We start from the raw sequence: 27,843 nt of genomic DNA, 5'->3' as shown, positions 1-27,843 counted from the left end.
TTGTGCTACATAAAGAAAACTATGTAACATCGATACTTATATTTAAATACTTTACACTTATATTTGAATATTGTTTTCTCCTGAAACTCTTTTACAGAGACATGTTGAGATTAATTATGTCCTTACTGTTTGTTCTAATTCTAACTCATGATGTGAATAACTATCAAGTCAGGACTCATTAATATCATTGATTTCCGTTGGTTTGAGAGTCAATGACACGAGAGTGAAAATAAAAACATTCAAGGCATTTGGGAAAAATCTGATTTATTTCTAAACTGGTCCACGTTCCTCTTCTACCTCACATTTCGGTAGCTCGATTTCTAGGATGCAACAACTTTCTAAACAACAAACAAGTATGGATAGAAATGTAAAAAATATAAATGCGAATACTGCTTCCAACCAAAGTTGACTTGAATTATATGTGGGTAATCTGCACAACAGCATGATACAACAGAAATGGTACAAAAGAGGTATCCAGTAAATGAAAGGGCATTTGACATTCTTAGCTACGTCTACAAGGATCAAATTAGTGCAGAAAAAAAAGTCCCTCTCAGTCTTAATAAGGCTTAAGTGTGAAGTTTAACACATCTTACTACAACAACACATTTATCCTCAAAGAGGTTAAACCAGAGCTGATCTAAGGACAGCATGACCACTTCCTGTTAATGCTGTTGTACCAATATTGGCTGCAATTCCCCTAGAGGGCAGCAGCGAGGTAGTTCTCAATGAATGGAGCTAAACGGCAAATCTAATTTATTTACACGTGCTTCTAATTTTGCCAAATATAGTACTGTTTATAAATCTTTTAAACATAATACAAATGCTGCTTTGTTTTGCTAACAATGAGAGCGATTTTGCCTATATCGAGCTAGCATTCTGCTAACGCGTGCTAATTGGTCAGTTATGGATTAACGACTGATTTCGAAGGAACGCCGTTTCCTCTCCTCTCTCGGGGAGGACCAGGGGGGAACAGCCAAATCTAAATTAGGCTAATATAGCGTTATTAACTTTATACAACAGGATCTGGTGAAACTAATGGAAGAACATCTACTGTTTCTACCCCTACTATCAAAATCAGAGAAATTTCAATGTTTCGTTCACTTGTTACCTGTTAAACAAAGAAAACGCAGTAAAATGGAAGGGAAATATCCGAATACTTTATATTATTTTATCTGAATTCAAGTGAAACCCTCTGTTCTCTTCACGGCAATGAGTACAATAAAACTAATCATCTTTGAGCACATTCAGTAGAAAGATATCACAAATCAACGGGCTACAACAGAGTGTGCAACAAGTCTTCAGGTGCCTCATTGATCAATACTGACACAGAGGAGACACAGAGACGGATTCTGATCAGGTTCTGTGCTGTAAAGGACCTTCCCTCTGTTTTTTAACGACCTCCATGATTCTTTAAATGTACAGACATGAATCTATTATTTTTGTTTTGTTTTGTTGTTTATCCTTTTTCTTTTTCTTTGTACAGATCTCCATCCTTATGCCATAGCGGCATGTCTTTGGTTTCCTCACATTCCCTCCTGCATTCCAAGTAAGATTGTAAATTAGATTTTTTTTTGAAAAACAGAGTCACATTTAGGCCGTGACCTGAAAAAGAAGAATCAGTTCAAGGGTTTGAGAAGCGGTCCGGCCTCGAACATGAGCAGGAAACAAAAATACTACGAGGGTTATTTAATTCTCACTGGCAGCTGTTACAAACAGCAGGTCCAGGAGGCGGAGTTTGACTTCTCTTTATAACGTCGCTGAGAATCTTCTGTTACATGAGGCTGATCGAAGGAGATGGGATCCGGGGTTTCGGACGGGATCTGATCTAGAGGTCGATGTTGCTCAGACCAGAGTCGTCACTATAGTAAGGGTTCAGGTATGTTTTATGAGTCATACGTGGGTTGACACAGGGTCAGCGGTTCAATGAAAAGTGTCATGTGACGAAATAGGTCAGCACAGCAAAGGTGTTTTTATCTCCCGACGCCCCATCGGTCCGGGGGGGTTCAGGGAGCTTGGAGGGACGGTTGGAGCGACCCTGACGAGTCAGCGCTGTCTTAGCGGGCCACTGCGACATCACGTCATGTCTCTGACTCGCTCCCCCCCGCCAGCGGGATGACAAACACGGTTATGTCATCACCTGAGCCCAGTCTTTCATTGGGGAGCCTCCAGCCGCGCTCCTTCAGCACTCCTCGAGACCTCATCAGCAGGTCCTGGGCCGCCAGGGTGTACCTGTGTGTCACACCAACACACTCATTACACCAGTGAGACACACTGTAATTTAGGACAAGCAACAAACACACATACAACACACGGATTCATGTTTAATCAAGTAAACACATTTAGTAGATTTGTCATATCATATCATATCATAAACATCTGAAACTTCACTAGATAGATAGATAGATAGATAGATAGATAGATAGATAGATAGATAGATTACTTTATTCATCCCCGAGGGGAAATTAAGTCGTCATAGCAGCCGGTACATTTGAATACAATAAAATACAATACAATAGAATAAAATATAAAATATAAAATATTGCGGTAGAAAGAATAAAAACAGAAACACAAGATAAAATAGGTAGATAAGGTGCAGTGGCAGATGATGGTAATAGTACTGATGATGATATGATGGTAATGTTATTGTTAGACAGTATATAAAAGATAGTACAGTACATATAGTATATAATATATATTTATATATGATAGTAATTATACCAATATAATAGCAGTATATAGTAATAATAGCAGCAACAGTATATATAATAATAATAATAGTAAAACACTAGGGGCCACAATAAGCTACATTTGTTTGTATTTCATAGGTTGACACAAGTTTTCTCATGTATAAACTTAATATGAAAAGTATAAATTGTATATGAAGATGGATGACGCATCTCCACTTCCTCCACTCTCCAGATGGATGTATAGAATTCTCACATAGATCTAAATTGTTCACCACCTAGTGGACAAACCGAGTACATTATATTTAAGGATTTAAGAAACTGCGGTTTTCATGTCTTTTTCCTGTCCACGCAGCACATGACAGAATATGTAGCTGGAAGCAAAGCCTATAATGTAAAGGATTATTTGGCAGACCGCATACCTCATGGGATCAGAGGGGTCACTGCCGGATAAGTAGGCTGACACAGCATCTGCCACTTCCCTGTCCGTGGTTACGTCCCACAATCCATCTGTGCCCATGACCAAGACGTCGTCTGGGCCGTGCTTGTTTTCGGCCATGTTATAAACTTTCACCTTAGACAGAAAAAACAATATTTACTTGCGGCATGCAGTTATGATAAAAAAACACACAAAAAAAAAGACTTTGCATATGAAGAAGGCATTTTCTGATTGTGTGTGAATTTGTGCTGAAAGATTACTGGTATGCAAGAGACATAACCTCAGTTTGCAATAGTAAAGCTGCTCTTGTTTACTCACATAAGCTGAGCCACTTATTTCAAGCGACTTATAACAGGTTTCGAATGGTTCAGCCAGAGTTTAAGCAGGAAAGACCTGATCATATTCCTGGAGCTTGTCAGGGAAATGCAAAACAAAATCTAGCAAGAGGACGTAAACAGTGGTTTGAATTCAAAGAACTATGACGAGTGTCAGGACTCTGTGCACTTCTGACCTTTTTCTCAAATGAAAAATCTCCAACAACAACACTGCGCTTATTAATTCAGGGTAGAGAATTTATGAGTCTTAAAAAGCAGCTGCGGATGTAGTATTTGTTGTTTATCCTTTTTATTTTTCTTTGTACAGATCTCCATCCTTATGCCATAGCGGCATCTCTTTGGTTACCTCACATTCCCTCCTGCTTTTTTTTAAAAACAGAGTCACATTTAGGCCGTGACCTGAAAAAGAAGAATCAGTTCAAAGAACTATGACGAGTGTCAGGACTCTGTGCACTTCTGACCTTTTTTCTCAAATGAAAAAATCTCCAACAACAACACTGCGCTTATTTAATTCAGGGTAGAGAATTTATGAGGCTTAAAAAGCAGCTGCGGATGTAATATTTTTCTGAATCAGGGGTCATAATTGACACAGAGGTGCCAAATCTATGTCCAACATCCATGCACAATTCCTGAGTGAGTAAGGTTCACATTGAAAGGTTCAGTGTGTAGAATGTAGTGACATCTAGTGGTGAAGTTGCATGTTGCAGCTGAATACCCCTCCCTGAATAAACTATTGACAGAACAGGGGCACTTCAGATTTCGGCTGAATCAGATTTTGTCTGGGCCCAGTGCCCCCCTTGTCCCAGCCCTGTTAAAAAGTCCTTATATTATTATATATGTATTATATTCACATAGATGACAGTTGTTAATATGTAGTGCAATGGGAATCAGAGCTACAGTATCTGAGCACCTCTTGGCCGTATCACTAAAGTGTGATGTGTTTACAAATCAAAGTTTAATCTGCTTTTAGCTAAAGCCCAAGACGAAAGCCAAAGAATGTGCTGCCAGTTTTCATCAGGCTTCTTCTCATGTTGTTTTTGGCGAACTTGAATCTTGTTTTTTTCTTGGCCGCCGGCCGCAGACTTCCTGCAGTGACCTTTGCACCGTCTGATCAGTCACTGAAACACCAGTTTCCACAGATAATCCTCGTGCCAAGTCAGAACTGTGTGTTTACCCATCTGCCTTTTTAACGTACGGCTGCGTAAGAAGTAAGTTGTGTATCATTTTTCAAGGACGACAACTGCACCTCCTGTTACTAGTAAGTTCTTCCTGTTGCTCCTGGTTTCTTCTGCATCAGTGGTTCAGTTTGTTTCAGAAGCCTATCAATGAACTTTTCTCACAATTTGATTTCTTACTTGACTAAGCAACACGTCGTGTGGAGCCATGTTGTATCAGACACAACCCAGGCCAGAGTGGACAGAGATGTGTTGTTCACAAGTAAATCGAATTTTGAATGTTGCCTTTTTTTAATTACTTTGGTTGCAGTGATCACAGGCAAACAGACTTTTTCTGCGGGTGTACTCACTCATTACTTTGAATTTGAAATTACACCGGACTGGATGCATAAGTCATCATATCTAAGTCTGTAAGACAGAGACAGAGCTTTGAGCAGTGCACATACACAGACTCTGAGGAGGCTGAAGGAACAAAGCTCCCATGACTCCTCACTCAGCGCTGCCATCAGGAGCTACTTCTCTTCTTCTCCTCACACTCACCTCAGGAACACATGAGAGGAAGGGCTTGATGTAGATGTTGGAGTTGTACACCTTCAGTTCATGGTCTCCCAGCCCGCGGGTCACGCCGATTGTGGCCATGACTCGAGCCTGCGGAGGAGTAAATAAGTGAAGTTTACTTTGTACAGCAACTTTCATGGAGCAAAGTCACATAGGGTCTAACAAAAGTACAGTTTAAAAAGTCAAACAATAAAAGAACCAGATAATAAATCTTGATGTTACATTAAGAAAAGCAGTTTTCGAGTTTTTAGCTGTTTATTAAAGGTGTCACCCAAGACAACACACACACACACACACACACACACAAACACACACACACACACACACACGCTATTGTTCTGGGTTTTTCTTTACATCCAGGAAAATCCACTTGTGAGGGATTATTTAGAAAAAAAATCTCAGGTCTCATTTTCTACCCACAGAGAAAGAACTGGAAGAAGAAGAATTTGACAAACAACCTAAAGATGAATTTATAAAATAATCTGTGTAGACACATGATGAAATAATAAATCAGTCGTGAGGGGAACAGAACAAAAGTATCTCAACAATGGAGGCAAATGACCAATGTATTTGCAGATATCATGTTTCTGTTGCTGATAATCAAATTGTCATAAGTTCAAATTAGGAAATGATTCATAAATGCACAGTAGTTTGAATATTGAATTGAAACTTGGATCTTCGAACTTTCTTTCGTTGTCTCTTACCTTTTTCCCCTCCCCATATATCAGGGGGAATTTCAGATCATCTTCAACGATTGACTTGTAAGCCCTACGACAAAACAACAAACAGATGCAAGTTACTGAAACAAACACAATTAGTCCAATGATCATTAGATAAATAGGAGGAAATCATTCAGGAAGTTTTTTTTTGCTTTAACAAAAGTATAAAACAAAATACAGTAAAACTGATTATTTTGGGGTTTGAACACTAAACATGAAACAATTTAAAATCGAAGAAAAGGCGTAAATGTTTATATATTCTTAATCAATGTTTTCCAAACTATAAATTCTCAACAGTCAACAGCCAAACTGCTCTGAACATTGATTGCACGGAACAAATTGACCATGAAACCTGTGAAAACATTGATTATGAATGGTGTTTACCAGCCGGTCATGGTGTGGTCTCTGTAGAGCATCTTCTTCCCCAGCTCACTGTGCTGGATCCTCCGAGGGAACTCAATGTGAGTGAACTCATTACCCAGGAGCTCGGGCCTCAGGAAGCCCTGCGGGGACACACACATAAACGAGGCAGGATGCATCAAACCACTGAACAAAGAGCCTAAACGTCTGTCACCTCTCTGTAGTTGTTCAAATGTGAAACTCTCTGGTGTTGGATGTGTTGCAGACGGCCTGCAGAGCTGCGAGCTGGAGACTGAAGCCACTAATCATCTCCCTGTTTTAGGAGGAAACACCATCTGTGACTCATCTTTAACATTGTGAAATAAGAAGTTCTGTAACATTTTAACCGATTTCTTCACGGATCAAGATGAAAATAATCAGGTATGCTTAGGGGACTTATATCTTTTGAGTATGTGATATTAGGGGCAGATCCAAATAAACATCTGGATCCAGTGAATTTGAATGTGGTTTCACAAGGGGACTGTTTGGCCTTGGTGGAGGTAAATACACTCTGAGGGACATTCTAGTTTTCTGAATGTATTTGTCCTAAACACAGACTTTCTGCTGGTCTTCTGTGACTCTGCATCATGTGGGATAACTCTGCATTGTCATTGGCTGAGGGAGAAAGCGAAGATAAAGCAGCATTATGGGATGCTTTCATTTCTTTGGGCGAAAGTAGAGCGCTGGTTTTGATGTCCCTGATTAACATGCATCAGAATCGTCATCAGTTAGAAATAGAGGTCACGTATAGGTTCTGTAATCTGTGTGTCTTTGGATATTTGTGACATTAAAACATAAAGAATACCAGATACTGCAGCCGCTGCCTCTCCGACTCAGGTGTGAACTCGTTGGTCATGGGAATCACTTCATTGTTCCGTATGATTATGGCCCTGAAGGGAGAAAGAGGGAGTTTGACAAAGCAGTGAGACGACAGTGTCAATGCACACCAACACTTCACATGAGCAGGTCGGTGCTGGCTGAAGAGGATAACATGAAGCTGCAGTGAGCAAAATTAACCTCCAGGGGGCATAAGAGAAGCTTTGTTGGAGAGGAATTCCCCATGAGTATCCAGTTTCATGTGGTGGAGAGCCAGCTGTGAGCCTGAATCACATTTATCTTTCTATATTTATTTTTACAGTTTCACTCACCTGCTGTCTCCAGCATTGGCCACATAGAGTTTCCCCATTAAGTCAATGGCAGCTAGGGCACAGCACCCACCAGAGATGGCATACGATGCTTTTTCCTTCTCGATCAGGTCGTCCTGAAATACAGCAAGAAAGAGCGAGAGGCCACAAAATCACTTACAGATGTTTGAAGATGCAAAAGAGCCAAACTCCCAACGGGCTTTGCTCTGCTCACCATCTGTCTGAAGGCCGTCTCTATGACTCCCATCACCAGACTCTCCAGACTAACCACCTTCTCCATGTGGAAGCGCACCGCCGAGTCGCTGATGGCATCGGGGTCCTCTGGTTCCTGGCTAGCCCCTTTCTTCGTGTCCGCCTGGTAAGGGCTGCCGTTCTTGGCCAGGCAGATGGGCGGTGCGCTGGTGGGATTCTCCAGCAGGTGGCAGACTTCCCCCAGGCGGTCTCGGATGAGGCGGTGAAGCAGTTTGGAGGCCATGATGGCGGCCCCGGACCCCGCATGTCCGTCGAACACGCCCCAGAAGTGGAGAGGAATCCCTGTGCCATCCTACAAAGTTATAAGGACGTGAAAATTAATTCAATAAAAGGGAGAATTTGTACTAATATATAATAGTTGACTAATAATAATAATCCTGCAGTGAAGGGTGTGGTTTGAAAAGCTCCCACGAGATTATATCTGTGAGCAGAAGGCACAGATTTGCGAAGCTGCAGCTGGTGACATTGTAAATGCTACGCAATATGTTGCTTCACAGTGAATCTAGATTATAAAATTAGTAGAATTGTGGGAATTTACAAAATATTTTCTTTTAAAGCCATTATTAAACACTATAGAAGATCAGTGTTTGTGTAATAAAAAAAAAAAATACATATCTGTCCAAGCCTACGGATCTGCCCACGTGATGAACAGAATACAGAAGAAAGTCTATGCTGCAGGGGGCGACAGAGAGGCATCAGCACCTCCGGGTTTGCAGACATGTTTACAGGCTGAGTGGGAGCAACTGATGAACATGCACAAGACATCTGCCTACTCCTCCCATGCCAGAAAGAGGGGGATGGGTGCAACAAGGGATGATGTAATTCATTTACACAAAGTGGAGGCCGGTGTGTGTGAGTGTGTGTGTGTGCAGGTCTTTCCGGGCCGGGGCGGATTATAACAGATATTTATCGACCAGATGAGTAAACTTTTCTAAGAATAAAACTACAATTTTGTCCTGTGTGTGATGGAACCAGGTCCACGGAGAAGAGGGGAAACAAAACACCCTCATCTTCATCATGCTCGACCAGGTCAGGGGCCTCGTTTATAAACCAGTGCAAAGGATTCATGCTACCTGTGCAAAAAGGTAGGAAAATGGCATGTTTAAAATGGCATCTGAAAGATCTGATCTCTGTGTATAAATGAGGCAAAATTTTGGCCATTAAGGGGCAAGAGACTATCAACACATCATCACCTTCTAAGATGATTTGTTGAACCTGTTAATAAACAAGTTAAAATCAATAAACTCTGTCTTTTAGCTTTGTTTTTGGTCTCTACCGTCTCCCAGGGGAAGTATTTGACTTTTCATCAGTCAACTGCTCCCCTGTGTCCCCCATAGACTATCAAAGCTCCCCAAAAGTGAAGTCAAATCATCTCGGCCCCCGCCCCCTGGTGGCTGGCTACTATACAGGTCACAAACCAAAGCCTCCTCCATGTGAGCGGATGGGACATGGAGGAAAACTAAAAAGTCAAAGTGCACGTCCAAATATGTTTTTCTCAAAGATGGTTTCTGTCATTTTGGGTATTTTTTGTCACACTGTTGTGTTTGAGTTTAGTTTAAGCAAAGGTTGTGTTCCTGAAAAAATGCTTTGTGAAGGGGAAGAGGAACATTTAGCGTGAAGTGATCATTCTCTGTGGCTTTTGTCACTGAGTGATACAAGCACTCCCATGTTCCACTGTTAACATCACTCATTGTAACACTGCACCCAATGTGACAGTATAAACTTTACACAGACAAACAAGCTGAGTTAAAAAGGCAAATTAAAGTTCTTAAATCCCCCGAAAACACTTCAGATATTTTGAACCACTAGTTTCTGATGTTTGGGGAAATACCAGAGATGTTTGATATTCCGAAGAGTGTAAAATGATACGTCCCACAGGAGATGGAGGGGAATTACAAGGTGATTCCATTGAAAGCAAAGGGGATGAGAAAACCCGCCAGTTTGAAATCAGATATCAACGCGACCAAAGAAAGTGTGAGGAGGTTCAAATGCATCGCTGTTAAGTCCACTCCGCACAATTTAAAATACACTATTCTCCTCAGACACCCTCAGGACTTATTGATCACTGTCGGCCTTTGACCAGACATTTCCTCATTCCCTGAACTCCAGTGTAGGTGTTTGAAAGGCCGGCCCCTCGCTCACCCCGTTATCCTCCAGCAGAGTGGAGTTCCTGTGTTTGCCGCTCGGCTTCCTCACGAACAGCTTCTCAGCGGACGCCTGGTCCTCGTTCAGCATGCTCTTCCCGGCGTTGATCACCCTGACGGAGACAAGAGGCGGAGGAGGAAAGGTGAGCCGGGAGTCAGATTACTGATTGTGTTTGTTCGCAAAAAAAAACTTGATTTACAGCCGACAGGAAGATGGAGAGAGGAGAACAGAGAGGGGAAAGAGTGGAGGCAGGATGCACTCGTGTCCCAGAGGGGAACAGGGAGGATGAATAAAGTGTTTTTTATTATGAGCTGATGCCGGTGGAGGATGATGCTTTCAGAGTAATGCAGTTTCATGCTGCAGTGCTGCAGTGGACTCCCCTGGAAGAGCAGGGATGCAACGGGTGATGAGGATATGAGACAATGTGCTTCAGAGGTTTGTAAATGTATAAAAAATAAAACTGTGAATAAAAAAGAATGTCACTCTGTAGAGCACATACCTCTGCAAGTTTAAAACACTCATAGGTATCAGCCTCCTAAATGTACCTGAGTCTTCTGAGATCAACAAATTACAACTTGGAAGATGTGAAAAATCTGTTGTGTAGTTTTTGCATAATCCTGCTGACAAACAAACAAACTGAGTAGAGATCATACCTAAAAACTACTGGACAGATTTCCTTGAAACTTGGTGAAAGGATGTTTCAGAGAAGAACCCATTAGATTTTGGTGTGGATCAGGATCAAGGGGCAGAGACAGGTAATTATGTATTTAGGTTGTAACATTCAAAAATTTCCCAGATAATTCATTGATATTAAATAAAAACCAGGCATTGATATCTATGTTTGTAATGTAATACAGCTTGATTGAATTGAAGGGGACTGTTCTCGATGGGTTTGTCAGCATAATCAACTCCTTTTTTAGTCATCTTTTTTTTTATCTATTTTTTTTTTATTATCTTTTATTTAGTTTGTCACTAATTCGATTTTAGTTTAGTTTTTCAATATTTGTAATATCCTCTAATTTCATGCCTTTTCATTTCATATTTGTTGTCAGGTCATGCATTTGTCGTGCATCTTTGGTTTTTAACTAAGTTTAAGTCTAAGCTGGTCACATAAAATGTTCCATATGATCTCACCTTGACTTTCATATAACATAATTTTTAGCGACAGTTAATAATAAAAAATACTGATGAGAGCAGCTTTAACTGCATCATAAGCAACAGCAGTACCACACTGTGCAGATTCTGAACACGCAACTCCAGCAAGTTCCTGATTGATTTTCATATTGTTCTGAAGTTAATGGGAAAATATTGTCTGCCTGGACCAGTCGTTAAAAAACAGCACAGTTTGCACATTTCTTTTCCAGTGTCACAGAGAGAATAAACATTTTGTTGACGTGCAAACATCCAGTGGTCGAGTCCTGTGGGCTGCAGGCCACATGGGACAGACTAGGACCGGCTGCAGATTGGACCTCATGCTGATGCATTACATAACATCTTCAGTTTCAATTATAAATAAATGCCCCATTAGCTGAAAAGTACGACATAATACCTCCTGCACATTCGGAGTAATTCAAGTGCTGCCATTAAGATTCCTTTGGAAGCTTCTGCAGGGAAGGGATTAGTAATTTATCAGCTGGGAACATCATGAAGGGAAAAGGACAGAGAGACTGAAGAGGAGATTGTGGACAGTGGACGAAGCCGAGGACAAAATGTGCAGTCAAACAAAAGAAATGAGAGACAAACAGGGGAGAAATCTCATCAAAACATGACCTTTGACCTCCCCCTCTGCAAATAGTTCATCTGATTACAATCATTAGAGAAAATTGAAGCTGGCAGCTTCGATATCAGAAATATGAGCCAGTAAAATGCGCCCACTGCCCAAATCTGGATTATAAAAAGCCCTTTCAGTTTCTAATCAGCTGAAAGCAGTGGACAGGCACCACAGTGGACAGGCACCACAGTGGACAGGCACCACAGTGGACAGGCACCACAGTGGACAGGCACCAGAGTGGACAGGCACCACAGTGGACAGGCACCACAGTGGACAGGCACCACAGTGGACAGGCACCACAGTGTCCTACACCGCGCTCTCTCCAGTACGACTAATGACACAGAGGAATTCAGACTTTTTCTTTTTACCTGATGGTTTTCTGCTGAAGCCAGGCTTCTTTTATTCAGGATATCTGGACTCAGACAAAAAAAAAGCTTTCTATCCATGTTGGAGTGCGATCACAGCAAATCCTCAAAGTTCTGCCAGCGCACTGTTTTCTTTTGTATTCTCAGGTTTTCTATAGATTCAGCCTGACTTCACCTGGTGCTCGGTTCTTCTGTCGGGTTCTGCCTGACTGCTGCTGGTAGAAAAAAATGCACTGAGGCTTTGAGGTGTATATAGAAAGCTGACTACAGTTTCAGAGTAGATGCTTTTTATTTTCTGTTATTGGATGCATCTGTGTTCTAAGCACCGCAGTATGTTTGACTAGTTAAAAAAAAAACTCAGTTAAAATTAATACAAATAATAATAAAGATATCATTCAGAAATAATACATAAAAAATAAATAAAAAGTCCTTCACAGCTGAATTATAGTCTTAGAACATTATAACATTACACAACATATTTTATTAGATAATAAATTACTTAATTGTGGGTCCAGGTCGAAACTCCAAAGGATACACCTAACTGAGTTACACTACTACGAGATATACTTTTAACATCTACTGCATCAATGCTGTGTGTATATATTACATATAGTGCCCATACAGATGTGAATATATAAATATATTTTTGTATTATTAATTATTTTCGTCTGTTTTTGTCCCTCGTCGTCAGTTAAATGTGTTGATCTAATCTATTCTCTGGTGGTGGAGATGTTGATGAGACTCCTTCTTGCTGTGTAAGCTTCACCTCTCCCACAGCGAAGAATCAGCAGCCAGTCGGTAATCACATGCACTCAATGAGCTATAATTACACATGATGTGATTCTGAACCACACGCTTGAGTTTTCCAATGATGCGAGTTAACTCTCTCACATTTCTGCGTTTCGGTCACAAGTTTCCATCACTTGTGACTGGAAACCCGGTTTGTCCTATTTGCTGCAATAGTGTTTCTCTATTCTAAACCCTGTCACTGTAAGTCAACCGGGGGAAGTTCAAAAAGCAGAAGTTGAGGGTTCCAGTGAATTCTGTTATTGCAGAAGCTCGACCTGCAGACGTCATGAAATTTGATGAAAAAGTCTGCGGCTGCAAGTTTGATTCTCTGCTCTGCATTAAAATAATCTCTCTGGAAAAAAAGACCAATTCTCTAAATAGTTGTCGCTGTAGTTTACATACAGAGTCGTGCAATGAGCTCCAGGTCTCACACATCCTCCTGTTACATGTGAGTTCAGTCAACAACAGATCAGTGGCTCTATTTTGATTTTTTATCATTTTTCATTTTCAATTTGAATTCTCTGAAATATTAACATACCAGTTGTGTGTTGGAAGAATTAAATGGTAAATGGGCAACACTTGTATAGTCTTTCACTGTGCCTATAGACGGACAGAATAACATTATATAGTGTTTCTCTATACTCCTATAGACCACTTAAAACAGTCATGCACGGCCCTCAGAGAGAATTTAGGGTTTAGTGTCTCACCGAAGTGACCTCCAGTATGCTGACTGGAGAAGCTGGGGATCGAACCACCGACCTTCAGGTCAGTGGACGAACTTCTGAGACACAGCCAACAACAATGACGTGTTTGGGGACGTTTTTCAACTTTTTACTCAAGTGAAGGTGCAAATAAACAGACACACTACTTAAAGTAATGAAAGTAATAAAGTACTTAGCCTACTCCCTAATGCAACAGTCTACTACATCACCATGGCTGTGTCTCGGCTGCGGCCTCTTCTGATGCAAACATGGTTAGGTCACTTTGAAAGAGGCGGGGACTGATGTTACCTGCCTGCTCTGATTGGATCAGTTGACGAGTTAATCTCTCGGACCGAATGTAGTGGAGTAGAAAGTATAGATTTTGTATTTGATGATATATGTAGTGGAGTAAAAGTATCTGAAAATTAATCTACTCAAGTAAAGTACAGATACATGAATTCAAATGTACTTGAATGTATCCCACCACTGCTTTTGATCACTATGGTGTTTTAAGGACTTTAGTAGTTACAGATAAAAAGTGTGGACCTGTATCTGATCCCTCGGCTCCTGATATAAACACATTTCACAGTGTAACACCGGCCTGTTTGAGAGGCGTTGGACACATTAAATGTGAAAGAGATAAATCCCTGGTTGCTGCTGAATGAAACCGCCTCAGTTTGGAAGTTGGCAGCCGGACAAACTCTGCAGGGCCCCGACATAAAGTCTTCATCTGGGGTGTGAGGAATTATTTTTGTCATATTTCGGATTCCTTTTCAGGGAGAGGAAGTTGCTCGTCATGGTGCAAGGAACATGGTGCAATGCTGAAAATGCAAGCCAGTAGGTGCGACCTGACAGAAACAGACAGCTACAGTACAGCGGGGGATTAACTGTTGTTTAGAGCACGAGTCGGGTACTGTAATTAAAACCTGCTGCAACTTGTAAACTGCGCCTCGGCATCAGTTCAGGATCTGGACCCAGATCAGTGTCGATGAGAGCGTGTGAATTATGGAAGTTAGAAGAAAGTTTTTGAGGAGTCAAGTAAAATCCAGTTGGATAATGATGTTTTCTTCGTTCATACACATTTTAACAAACAGTGAGTGAACAACCTATAAGGGATATTTTCATGATATAACATTGCAACTACTGTTTGTCAACATCTCCTTTTCTTTAATGTTTGTTTGTTCACTTATATCACTTTGATCATCTTCAGTAAAAGTATCCCACCTGTCCTGTACTGTAAAACATGATTTGAAGTAAAACTAAGTAGTTTTTATACCTGGAGAAAAAAACGTTTGTATGATTTTGATGCAACACAATCTTAAAAGAGTATCAAACTGAACAAGAGTGAATATTGGAGCATATTCAACTCATTGGCAAAAACAAAAAGAGGACAAAGGATGCAGGGCAGATGTTGGCCTGGGGTTGTTGTTACTGGATAAAGTAAGTCGTGACTAGTGCTTGTTAACTTTGTTTTGTGCTGTTCTTCTTGACATTGTGTGTTTGTGTCATTAAAGATGTTGACTCGCTAGCTTTATCATCAGAGTCCAGGTATGGTTCTTTGGCCTCTTTCCCACCAGCTTGTAAGCAGATGCACATGTGTACAGCTGTTAGCATGAGGAGCCTCAGACCGCATCTTATATTTACGACAGTGGATTACGAATCCCACCTGTAGGGGGCGCCTGAGTATAGCCAAGAGAAAATCCTACTTTTGGTTGTCGCTATAATTTAAACACCAAAACCAAGATATTTTTCCAGGATCTAATCATTTGGCTAAAAAGTGATTTGTGCGTTGAAAGCATCTCCATCTTCTTACTCCTGTATTATTAAAAACATGGATTTATCAGATCAATTATAATGTGTGTAGAGTTGTAGATTCTATATATGCAACGATAATAGTTTTACACATTTATTATAAAACCTATTTTGGCTAAAAACTGGAGAAACGAAATCCATGAATTCTTGATTCTACAAACAGGAATATTCTAATCTTTGCTTCCTCCCTCTCTATTTCATAATTAGTGCAGACTGGCCGGGGAGCTCGCCTCCATATCAACAGGTCTTAAATAACCGTTTGACAGAAGTAGTCTCACACAGGATCAATTATACTTATTATCCGGTTCCTCCTACACTTGACTGACTGGTCCACACATTTCAAAATACTTTGGAAAATAAACGTCATACAAGTAGGTGTGTACTGTGTGTGTAGAGTAAAATTTAAAACGTCTCCACCCGTGTGAGGTCAGGCCAAGACAACCAGACAGGTATGACCATGAACTGTCACAACGATAAAAGAGACACACTAATGGAGTGACCTCCAACAGGAGACATGGTGGACATCAGTTTCACCAGAGACTGAGATGCAGCTGATAGATTATCTCTGCTCTGTGGGGATTATCATTTCAGGCAGATTTTGAGGTTATGTTATGTTTTTGAACAGTTTCCACACATCACAGTTAATTTACAGCTTTGAATGGCTCTTCTTTCCACCATATCAGCCGTGTGAGTGGATTTATAACTGATCAATCCCTAATAAACACTGCCAGGGATTCACCCACTATCCTGTGTTCTTTAGTACTTGCCTATGTTATTTGTATGTTTTTTTTTCATAATAAACCCCAGGTCTCAGCAAGACATGATTTTGAAAAGTGTTAAAAACTCGACCTGGAGCTTGGCGAGTCGAGCTAGATTGGGCTGAATGTCAGTGTCACTGTCAGTGATTTCTCAGGCCACAATAACAACGAGGAGCGACACAGACTGGCAAGGAACCAGGGCTCTTTACAAGTGGAGGACTTCTCCCCTTCAGAGGCCTCTGACATGGGCATTAGTGTGGTGGAGGAACATGGTCCTGAGCATAAACAAACAGCTATAACCTTTATAACCTGATTAGAGCCATAATCTGTCTTTTCCAAGAGTGGCAATCTGCTATTCTCAGTTTTTATTTGGGACTTTTGTGTTCCCAGGGCAGAGGGTGTGTGGACTGTCTTGATTTCAGTCTCTCTGCACTAAACAAGCGCCGACAGCTGATGCATGACCAGATCAGCCGATTACACTGTGTTGTAAACTGCGTCGCTAATGCTGTAATTATTGTTTCGGTGACATTGCATCAAAAGTGACTCGCAGCAGAATCCACATGACGGCACTGGTGACGCTGCACATTCCCACAAGGTAACCTCCTCCTTCTTCTCCTTTTTCCCCCCATCCTCATTCACCCCTCTGATCGTCACAGAGCTCACCCCTGCCCCCCCCTGTTGAGACTCCCTGTAATGAGTCAGCCTGTTTTTTCCTGCCTCCATACAGGATCCTGGAAGGCAGCCAGAGGTGGTATATTACCGTCAAGGACTGAAGCTGCTTCATAACACAACGCCTGAAAGTGTTTTCCCCTCAGAGGGCCTGAACAGCACAATCAGCTACACGAGTGTGAATGAAAGGATGCTGCATTGTGTCTACCTGTCGGAGCACTGCAGGTGCATTGGACTACGAAGGCACCTGCAGTAGAAACCAAGTGCACGAGGAGTGGAGTTGTGCACAAGTGCTGCACCAATGTGAAAGGTCCTTTTTTTTTATGACTTGAAGTGTGAAGCACAGTCACAGACACTAAAAGCCCCTGAGGCAGCTCACAGGCTTGATATGCAGAGGACAGGTAGACGTTTCCTGTTTTCACTTTTGCATCTCCAGTTTTCAGTCAGGTGACCCTGAGGTGAAGGCTGCATTCACAGATCCGTGAGCACAGACGTGTCAGGGTAATACCAGGGAGTGTTTTGCAGTAATTACAGATCAGAAGCACTGATTCACATGCACCTCAGCAGCAGCTCAGGGGAGGAACAGTGCAGTGGAGGCTACGATAGAGGGACAGGGCCATGTTGGCTGGTGCAGCAGCTGCCGAGGCTGCAGCAGACCTCACACCTCTCTACATAACAACATGTGAGCGTTGTGGTGTTGTGGATGAGCTGTTGTTGTGTTGTGAATGCAGCGGGCCCACTCACTCTGCGTATCCCGTCCTCCAGGGAAGCCTGCTGCCCCTCTTCAGCGTCAGCACCGGCCGTGACGCGTGCTCCGTGGAGTACTGCAGGAGCTCCGGGGTGAGCTCCAGGAAATCCGGCCGGCCGTAGGGGAAGCGCGGCGGCAGGCTGTCCGCCCCGCCGCCGCTCTGGCCGCCGCCGCCCGGGTGATGGTTGTGGTGCTGGTGCTGGTGGTGTCCGTGCGGCATCATCCCCCCCACCAGGCTGGACATGGCGTTTTTAACTTTGCTGATCATCATCGGCAGCGACGCTCGGGGCGCGGGTGAAAACGAAAGAGGATCAGCCGCGATGCGAGGTGCTGACAGAGGAGCAGACAGACAGATGAGAACGCGTCCAGTCGGGGACGAGGATCATTTCAGGAAGCGAGTGTCTTCTCCTCCTCGGCCCATGTGACAGATTCAGGCTCGATGCTTCTCCTCATGCGAACAATCAACAGCTTCGGCGGCTGCGCTCAGACTGAGATCCAGCAGGAGGCTGCGTCTGCCCAGAAGGCTGGGCTTCACCCCGGGGGCTGGAGACTGCACACCGTCACAGGAGACAGCTTGTACAGGCAGAACCATATTATATACAGTTAGAAACATACCACACCGTCACAAGAGACAGCGTGTACAGGCAGAAAAGACAGCTTATACCGTTATAAACACATCATACCTGTATACAGTCAAAACCATACCATACAGGCAGAAGAGACAGCTTGAACAGGCAGAAGATACACTATATAGTTAGAAACATACCATGCCGTCACAAGAGACAGCGTGTACAGGCAAAAGAGACATTATATCAGTGTTGTGCAAGTTCACACCTCTCATGAACAAGTTCAAAGTTCAGAATCAGAATCAGAATCAGTATTTTATTGCAAGGAATTTGCTCTGGTAATTGGTGCATACAATGAACATAGAACGTAAAAACGCAATAACATAAAAAGGCAATAAATACAACATATATAGGAAAGGCAATAAAAAATAGAAAACCAGTATATATTTACTCACTGTTTCATACAAGTAAACATGAATAGTTCACGTTCATAGTTCACCATTTAAATTCTGAACTAGTTCATATTTCAGTTCATTTCATAGTTTTAAGGTGGAAAGTGAGAATGAAAGACTTAACTTGTTAAAGAAAACGTTATCGATCACTACCCCTTGCCTTTACTGTCGAAATGTTTATCAGACAGTGTGTACAAATCCCTCTCTGCTTTCTCTTTCAATCTGTATATGAGACCGAGAGCTGTTGTGTTGCAGGTATGGCCTGCCCCTTTAAGGAAAGTTTGTAGTGTGTGACGTAGTACACCAGGGTATTGTGGGAAAATACGCTAAAAGTGTGTTTATAAAGAGAAGTGACGGAGCACCTAGAGGGGATGCGATTGTTGCTCCTGCTGTATATCCGAGAAATAAAGTGGCCGCATTCCAAGTAAAGAAACATCTCCTCTTCCTTCTTCACGGAGCGGTCCGGACGGCTGGTTACCGGCCAGACAGCGAGCCAAGATAACCAGTGACAGGGGCGGCTCCTGGTACAGGCGACATAGGAGACTGATTTATCAAGACGTGACACATGCAATGTAAAACAATACATTAACGTCACACCATCATCCTCTAACCCCGGGGACTCACCGGAGGTAGAAGCGCTGTGAGAAGCGCTCCGCCTCCTTTCCTCGCCCATGGTAAATACTTTGGCTGTTCGCACCGGCAGCGTAGTGCCGGGAAGAACCAGGAAGCGCCGCGGCCACACACACAAGCACATAATCTCCTGTGGGGGGGTGGCGGCTACAGGCTTGCGTAGGTCAGTCCCCTGTGAAGACCAGCATCATTTACCCCTGAACCAGCGCGGAGAAATGATGATGAAATGTAATATAAAAATTTTAAATATAAAATTAAATATAAAATTTTTTAATTAATTAAATATATTTTTTAATTAAATTAAATGGGTGAAAAAAAAAAAGAAAAAAAAAACTGCGCGCGCACATCCTGCGCAGAAGCCCACTGCGCACATTCTGGCAGAAGGCCATTGCGCACATCCTGCGCAGAAGCCTACTGCGCACATTCTGCGCAGAAGGCCACTGCGCACATTATGCGCAGAAGCCCATTGCGCACATTCTGCGCAGAAGGCCACTGCGCACATCCTGCGCAGAATCCCAGTGCGCAGGAATTGCGTGCGCAGCTTCTTTTTTTTTTTTTTTTTAATTAAATTTTTTCCTGTTTTTATATTTAATTAATTTAAATTAACATAGTATAATATATTTTGCAATTAATAGAAGAAGTCCTGCCAATTTTAAGTTTAACATATTGCCAGCTAGAAAATGTGAACGAGTGGGAGTCGAACCCAGGTCGCTGTGAGTAGAGACCGGACGCTTTACCGAATAGGCCTCTTCAGCTGCTGGTTTCCACTCGGAACTAAGTAGAATAAGAAAATAGACAAATTATCGTGTGTGTGTCGCTGTCATTTTATGCTGCTTTTGATAAACACTTCAGAGAAAATATTTTCTACTTTACTACATATATCTGACAGCCTTACTTAAAAGTTACTTTTATATTTTTGGCTTTTAGATACTGGATGAAACCTATTGTTAGAGAATAACCCAGTGGGGGGGATATTTTTTGAGAGAAGATTCCAGATTCATTCACTATACGGCTCAATAAAGCACATGAAGCTTCCTTCTACCAAGTTGTGTGGTACGGAGCCGAGACACTGGCCAGAGAAGAAAACACTTGGAATACGTTGCTTGTTTGGTCTGCATATGTGTGCCATGGGTGATGGGTAACGTAGTGCGAAGTCTAGTTAGTTGGTTTCGGTTAGGATAAATCGCGGACATTTTACGGGCACTGAGCAACGACATGATGAAAGCATTCGATTTAGACAGCGTCTCTCCTGAGGAGAAAGTATTGAAATGTCCCGAGGGTCAGTGAACAGGTAGGGGTGGGGAACGTGACAGTCTAGGCCAATGGCTGTAGGGTTTTTGTGGGATGCCAGGCTCTCATTGGCTGATGAGTTGGCGTATCAAGGGTGAATGAGGAAGGGGAGTGCAGAATACAGCATAGATATATATAAACACTAGATGTCTCGTCCGCGTTGCCGGCCAATGGAGTCGAACGTCCGCACATGGCGGCCATCTTGCCACAGGCAGCTCGCTCACCCATAACATTGTGTTGGTAGTGGAACATGTACTTTTTAATTAACTATAACTTGCTCAATTTTCAACCGATTTTTAAACGGTTTGGTTTGTTATAAACGCTGGAGATGTAGTTATGACACTGCATACTTATTAATAATTATGTTATGTTCTTAAAATAGGTACAAAATTTCCCTCTACAAATGAGATGTATACTTATGAATAATTATAACCATGGGTTTTCATATAGAAATATCATTAAACAGAATAGATAGGGGCAATAAATACACAAATGCACAAGGTTTTTATGTTAAATCAATATATAGGCTACTAAAACTCAACATACAGAATGGCAACATGAGATATATGTATACTTTTATAATAGGAATATTACTAATATAATAAAATAATTTGAATTATCACATGTTTAGTTTAAACAAGTCATAATTCAAATTATTGTATTATATTAGTAACATTCTTTTTATAAAAGTGACATTTATTTGCAGTAAAAAAAAAAGGTGTAAGAGTTCCATTTACAAATATACATAAAGAAATGCTGCAAGTTGAAAATCCTCACCCTTTACAGAGATGTATACTTATGAATAATTATAACCATGGGTTTTCATATGAAAATAATGAAACAGGACAGATGGGGCCATAAATACACACATGCACAAGATTTTTATGTTAAGTGAATATACAGGCAACTAAAACTCAACATACAGAATGGCAACATGAGACATATGTATACTTTTATAATAGGAATATTACTAATATAATAAAATAATTTGAATTATTACATGTTTAGTTTAAACAAGTAATAATTCAAATTATTGTATTATATTAGTAATATCCTTTTTATAAAAGTGACATTTCTTTGCAGTAAAAAAAAAGGTGTAAGATTTCCATTTACAAATATAAATAAAATATAAATGAAAATTCCCACCCTCTCTAGAGAGAACTAGACTACTGTGGAGGTATACAGATGGAGGAAATCAATACAAATCTATAATATTTACTAACCTCTAAAGAGGCTGGTGATATTCGCCTAAAACGCTGATATGATATGATAATGGTGATTCTTAGGTGAGTCGCATCGACTTTGTGAACGTTATTTTTTCTATTTCCGGTCTGACTGAGACGTTGATTGTACCGGCTGTGGTGATCGGATCTTGAAATGGTTTACATCAGTGAAATCAGAAAAATCTTAGCTTTCTAAAGATATGTTGCTTTAGTACCTAGCTGTACATCTGTAAATAACAATGTTTGATGCTGATCGGTAAAACAGCGCAGGAAACCAAAAGTGTGGTGCAAAGATCAGTTCTGTAAAACCGTGGTAACATTTGGCTAATGCCCTCCACTCCTGAAGTGCTCACTGCAGAGCAGCGTCCTGTCAGAAGCAACAAAACCGTCCCTTCTTAGGGCAACCTCCCACGTCCTCCTCCTCTCTCTGGTTTTGGGAAACCTTAAAAAAAAAGTGAGAAATGTACCCAGATATTTAAACTATTGTCAACATTTTCATTCCGCATTTTCATTTATGTATGTATATATGTAAATTAAGAATAAGAACCACACTAAAAACAATAAAAAGGTGTCCAAACAATCTAGCAATACTATTATGCCATAGCCCCGCTGTTCCTGTACATACTTCCAATGAGTAACTAACGATTATCCTAAAACTAAATCATAATATTGTAATATCCTACAGGTGAAAGGTGATCCCACGGGTTCTCGTTTCGAGACATCGGCGATTGGAGCATCCGTAGGCGGCACAAAAGTCTGGTATCTTAAGAATCAGAATCAGAATCAGAAAGGATTTATTGCCCAGTAGGTTTACACCTACCTGGAATTTTTCTTTGGTAAAAAAGGTGCATACATTTAACAAAAAAAACAAAAAAAACAAAACAATAAGTACTACAAAAACACAATAAGGACTTCACATAAGAAAAAAATAACTATACATGAAACAAACAAAATAAAATTAATACAAGATGTAAATGCAAAACAGAACAGAATGAGGATGTGCAATATGCAATAAACTGTAGTGTGTGTAAATGTAACACAGAATTGAGGCGTGGGGATAAGAGTCAAAGACAGATGGGGGTCAGTTGCAGCCGGGAAGAAGCTGGTCTTGTCCACTGGCAATAAAGTCAGCAATTTCCTGTATAAATCATAATGCAAGATGTTAAACCTCAGTTAAATCATGTGCAGCTTAAGTTATATTGAAAAGAAAGAACAATTCTGCCTCTCCCATAAATGTAAAATTACTCTGTACTAGCCTAGCCTAGCCTAGCCGTGGTACACAACTAAGCTGCACGATTAAGTCGTTTTTCGGAGAGAAAAGCTGCGATTTCAACATGTTCAAGCATCCAGAATTATAACCACATTAATAACGTTTGTAAGAAACCAAACCATTTGTAAATCCGTCAAGATTTCAGCGAGATAAGAGTATAAGTGTTTGAGCAGATCACTGACCCTACCTCAGGTTCCACAGATCCTTCCAGAAAGCCTGCCTGTGGCAAGATGGCCGCCAGTGATGACGTTCTAGACTCCGCCGGAAGACATCTAGTCTTTATATATATCTATGGAATACAGTGGTGGATGATGATAGGAGTGTCGGAGTTACGAACAAGAAGCGTGTCGTGTTCGCTGGACTTTAATAAAGTTACACATAAAGAGAGAAGTTTCCTGTTGTCTATACGCGAGGACGCTACAATATGAACGTGTTCACCGTTCAAATTCATTATTTGTCATTGAGTTGCGTTCAGTTCATCGTTCTCATAAAAGTGAACGTGTTCAATGAGCGCGTTCTTTTGCGTTCGTTCATGCACAACACTGCATTAAATACAGTTAGAAACACATCATTTATCATATACAGTCAGAATAATCACCATATTCAGGCAAAATAACTCATTATATACAGTTAGAAACACATCATATATCATATACAGTCTCAAGATACAGCATATACAGGCAGAAAACATTATATACAGTGAGAAACACATCATATATCATATACGGTCAGAAGAATCATCCGATACAGGCAGAAAAAACCTCATTATATACAGTTAGAAACATACCATACTGTCAGAAGATACATCTTATACAGTTAGAAACACATCCTATATCATACATAGTCACAAGAGGCAGCTTGTACAGACAGAAGCACATTATATACAGTTAGAAACACATCATATATCATAAATAGTCAGAAGAATCATCATATACAGTCAGAAATATATCATAAACAGTCAGAAACATTTCATATACACTCAAAAGAATCTGCATAAACGTCAGAAACACATCATATACAGTCAAAAATATATCATATACAGTCAGAAACATATCATATATAGTCTTAAAATATCACATATCATACACAGTCAAAAAAGATCAAATACATTAACAAACATATCACAAACTGTCCATCAAGTCTTTATTTATTAACAATTTCCCCACAAGGTCAGAGGTCAAAAGGATCCCTGGAGGGGTGTACACCCAATGAACGAAAGATACACATGTATAAATATATGTCTGTGTATATTCACATAAACTAATTTATAAATCTCTACTGAATCATTACTGAAGTTTTGACAACTGCTCATGTTCTTTTAAAGCGTGTCCTGAAGATCTGAAAACAAATAATATTGTTTCATTTGGTTTTCAAAGTGGATTTTTCTATATGATAGGGAGCTGGTCCGTGATTTCACATCAGCTGTAGCAGGGCTTGATTCATATTCTGACTTATCACTGCAGTTGTTTGTACATCTAGTGATATGGTGTTTCAGTAAAAAGTGCCCACACTGAAAATATGTGACCACTGATTTAACTTGGACACAAAGACTGGAGTTTTTTTTGTCGAGAGATGTTGTTTTGGTGCAGTGATTGAAGAAGAGCCCCCTGTGTTACATGATGACTTTTTACCTTAAGGTCAGAGTCCGTCTTTCAGCTCGCTGTGTTCAAGGAGTGAGTCTGAATCTAATTACTGGTACAAATCACTGTCACCAGGTCAACAAAACATCCAGTGTCCTGTCCTCACGTCCTGCTTGTCCCATCAGTCCAAACTAAACATGTCAACGGAGCCTCTTTGTGGACCTTTAATCTTTGTTACTGGGGATTTTACTGACCTTTGGGAAAAGGCAGCTCATAAAGTTTATTCTTCATTAACTTAACTCTCCCACGGAAGCATCTTTCAGTTCTGAACTCGTTTAGCTGGGAAATAAAAGGAGAAAGCAGAAGCAAAGGCACATAACATCACTGGATACATTTACCCAGGTACTTTTCATTTATTTAGGTATAGTCTATTTCATTCTACATTTTACATACATCATTAAGTTTCCATTGTATAACATATAACCAAACGGCTAACCAACTACAACAGTAAATAGATTCTTAGACATAAATGTATCCTCTCATCTCACTATGCTACGTAAAGTAGGCCTAACACTACTTTTATTCAAACCTTGTGTAAGTATTTGCATTTGGTATTTAAGTAAAACATATAATAAAATGTAAAAACTGGTTTCTTCTTTTCTTCCTTCCATCAACACCCCAAAACAAAAGTTTAAATAAAAAACATACACAGACAATAATATCAATCCAAAAGTGAATATTAGATTAGTATGAAACTCTAAGGGGTCATTTTCCTGCATCATTACAAGTAATCTTATTTTAGATACAAAAATTTAATGAGAAACACTTTATATTGTAGCACTTTGAGTATTTTCACTGTGAGATATTTTTATTAGTACACCTAACAAACCTCAGAAAGTATGTGTGTACTGCAGTGAACTTTTATTTCTGACGGAGAAACGTTTGCATCTGTGTGTTTCATCCAGTAGGTGGAACCAAAGCACTATCAGATGTGGTTTGAGAGCAATGGCTCGAAGATGTTGAGGAAAAAAACTATTTATTCATCTGTTCAAAAGAAGGAGGTCATATCAGTCTCACATGTTCTAACTGAACCAATTGTGACTATTTTGTAGGAGCCACTGGTTTTATTGCTGTCCACAACATCACATGCTGGCAAGTGATAAAAGAAAATGAAATGGTTTCCTGTGCCTCGAGGGAACCGAGGAGAAAATGTATTTTCTCTCCCAGAGATGAAGGAGGCTACTCTTAGCAGCAGAGGATGAAGATGTAATCTCTCTACTGATGAATGAGCCAATGCTGCTCTGTCAGAGGCCGCTGAGCAGTGTTCTGCCAGTTCAGACTTCAGAAGAACCAGTTCAGACTTCAGAAGAACCAGTTCAGAGTTCAATTCAGACAGATGGAAATCAACATAGATATTTTTTTAAGGTCTGCTCTGGATCCAAGGAAAACAGTAAAATGACACAAGAATTTGTTTCTGTGATTACTCTTTGTGTGTGTGATTGTGTGTGTGTGTGTGTGTGTGTGTGTGTGTGTGTGTGTGTGTGTTTTACTCTTGATGAGGGTTAAGAACAGATGATGTCACATCTTGTTAAACCCTATGAGACAAATTGCGAATTGTGAATATGGGCTATACAAATCAAATTTAATCGATTGATTGAATATATTTACTTTATATACTGTTATGATTACATATACATTCATATACCTATACATACTTTAAATAGATTATAAATATCATGCTAGGTTGACATGAGCAATTCTCACCTTGACAGAAGATGTGTTAACATGTGATAAATACATAAGATCTGTACAACAACACAAATTCTGTATGTATAATATTATAAGTGTAACATTGATTGCTCTGGTCTTTTTTTGTTTATCACAACCACCAGCACACTCTCACAGTTCAGACCAAACTGAGCTCATATTTAATGGTTCTGCGCGGACATTACTTCTTCCTCTGTGGCTACAGCTCCCCACTGGTATCTCAAAGAGTTTGTGAAGTTGGAAACTCCATTAAGGCGAGCCCCTGATGAAAACCCATTAATGGCTCCGCAACCGGGATTGAGGTTGGGCGGAAAGACCTGGCAGTGCAACCGCAAACAAAGCCATAAAGCCTGATGTAGCTGCCTCTCATCGAGCATCTGCAGCCGAGGAAGAAAAACTGGCCCCGGTGTCTGAAGACCTGTTGAATTAAAGGGGGCATTAACTGCAGCTTCCTCTGCATTATTGATGGCCGGCTCCATTCCTGAGGCCATTATGCCTCCTATTTTTCCTCTTGCAATTTTCTGCTAGACATCCCACTGTCTTCAAACACACTCCAGTGGTGCGGGCGAGCGAGGGTTCAGGCAGAGGCCTTGCACCGCTCCCTGCAGGGTGCTATTATTTTTTGCAATCAATGTTGGGCCGCACACAGCACCCACAAGTGTGAAGCCAAAGTAATCACAGGTTGACAAGAGGGAATGATAAGTGTTATGCAAGCAGCAACCCAGAGTAACCAGACCTAAAAAGGCAGCTCTGCTCTGCTCTGTGAAGTGCCAGACACCTCATACACAGTGGACACGAGCCTCTCCTCGCCGTGTGACCTCCGAGAGACAAAACCCGGAGACTTTTTATTCGATTCTGAATCCAAACGCTCACTAACGCAGCTCGTGACACACCTCAGCTGCCACCAACACTACATTTGTTGTCGAGCTCTCGCACAGTCGCTGTTTTATCTGCTGCAGCACAGCTTGAGAAGCCTTACCTCGCAGCTGACCTCATCCTGTCATATGATTTAATGAGCGGGAGCTGTGTCACAAACCACGGTGTCAGGAGGATGACAGGATAGGTCCATACAATGCTCTAAAGATTAATGAGGTCATCTTCTGTGTGTGTGTGTGTGTGTGTGTGTGTGTGTGTGTGTGTGTGTGTGTGTGTGTGTGTGTGTGTGTGTGTGTGAGAGAGAGAGAGGGAGAGAGAGAGAATAGAAAAAAGAAACTTGATGACTTTGGAATCAAAATAAGAGCCTCTCTATTCATAGGCAATTATAAAGTGATGTGAGGCCCAGCTCTGGACTACATATCAGCTTTAAATGTTATAGCTCAGCCCGGTCAGTAATAATGGGCTGACATTTTTTTTTTGTATTGAGTCTCCTGGGGTTTGTGTCTTCTGCCCTTTGATTCCACTCGTGTGTGTGTGTGTGTGTGTGTGTGGTAGTAGCTTTGCCTTTATGATGATACCACTTTGCGAGGGTGTCCGAAATCAATCAAATTCAAATCCAAAAGGCCTGCCTCCATATCTCCACAGGCTATTTTAAAGGTTGGTATCGATTATTCCACCCGTCCCTGCGTTTCGGGGCAGCAGACGAAAAAAAGAGACTGCCTGAG

The 27,843-nt window shown here is 41.0% G+C and overlaps 1 protein-coding gene and 2 long non-coding RNA genes across 3 annotated transcripts; 1 reads left to right on the top strand and 2 right to left on the bottom strand.

Annotated features, from left to right (window-relative positions):
* Positions 1 to 247: 247 nt before the first annotated feature.
* Positions 248 to 18,716, bottom strand: ppm1j (protein phosphatase, Mg2+/Mn2+ dependent, 1J). Its single transcript, XM_053445982.1, has 11 exons — positions 18,148 to 18,716; positions 17,461 to 18,037; positions 9,849 to 9,963; positions 7,669 to 7,998; positions 7,458 to 7,570; positions 7,115 to 7,199; positions 6,295 to 6,413; positions 5,896 to 5,959; positions 5,174 to 5,281; positions 3,107 to 3,258; positions 248 to 2,229 (listed from the first exon to the last, which is right to left on the bottom strand). Exons 2-11 carry the CDS (start codon positions 17,733 to 17,735, stop codon positions 2,079 to 2,081), a joined length of 1,512 nt encoding a protein of 503 aa, XP_053301957.1. The 5' UTR covers positions 17,736 to 18,037; positions 18,148 to 18,716; the 3' UTR covers positions 248 to 2,078.
* Positions 8,544 to 16,291, top strand: LOC128460945 (uncharacterized). The gene is made up of 3 exons (XR_008342252.1): positions 8,544 to 8,791; positions 9,816 to 9,993; positions 16,192 to 16,291. It is a non-coding gene; the product is annotated as an uncharacterized LOC128460945 (long non-coding RNA).
* Positions 18,717 to 21,858: 3,142 nt separating the features above from the next.
* On the bottom strand, positions 21,859 to 23,117 carry LOC128458502 (uncharacterized). The gene is made up of 3 exons (XR_008342019.1): positions 23,083 to 23,117; positions 22,309 to 22,388; positions 21,859 to 22,067 (listed from the first exon to the last, which is right to left on the bottom strand). It is a non-coding gene; the product is annotated as an uncharacterized LOC128458502 (long non-coding RNA).
* Between the last annotated feature and the right edge of the window lie 4,726 nt (positions 23,118 to 27,843).

Source organism: Pleuronectes platessa, chromosome 2 (genome assembly GCF_947347685.1).
Source record: "Pleuronectes platessa chromosome 2, fPlePla1.1, whole genome shotgun sequence".
Taxonomy (NCBI): Eukaryota; Metazoa; Chordata; class Actinopteri; order Pleuronectiformes; family Pleuronectidae; genus Pleuronectes; species Pleuronectes platessa.
The sequence above is the reverse complement of the archived record's forward strand: the minus strand, read 5'-3'. Positions and strand labels throughout refer to the sequence as shown.

Coding starts and splice junctions, on each gene's coding strand:
- ppm1j (XM_053445982.1), bottom strand. CDS start 17,735: ATGATGATCAGCAAAGTTAAAAACGCCATGTCCAGCCTGGTGGGGGGG. Junction 5,960..6,294: donor GACCACACCATGACCGGCTG/GTAAACACCATT, acceptor GTTTTGTCGTAG/GGCTTACAAGTCAATCGTTG. Junction 2,230..3,106: donor GACCCCTCTGATCCCATGAG/GTATGCGGTCTG, acceptor TGTGACACACAG/GTACACCCTGGCGGCCCAGG.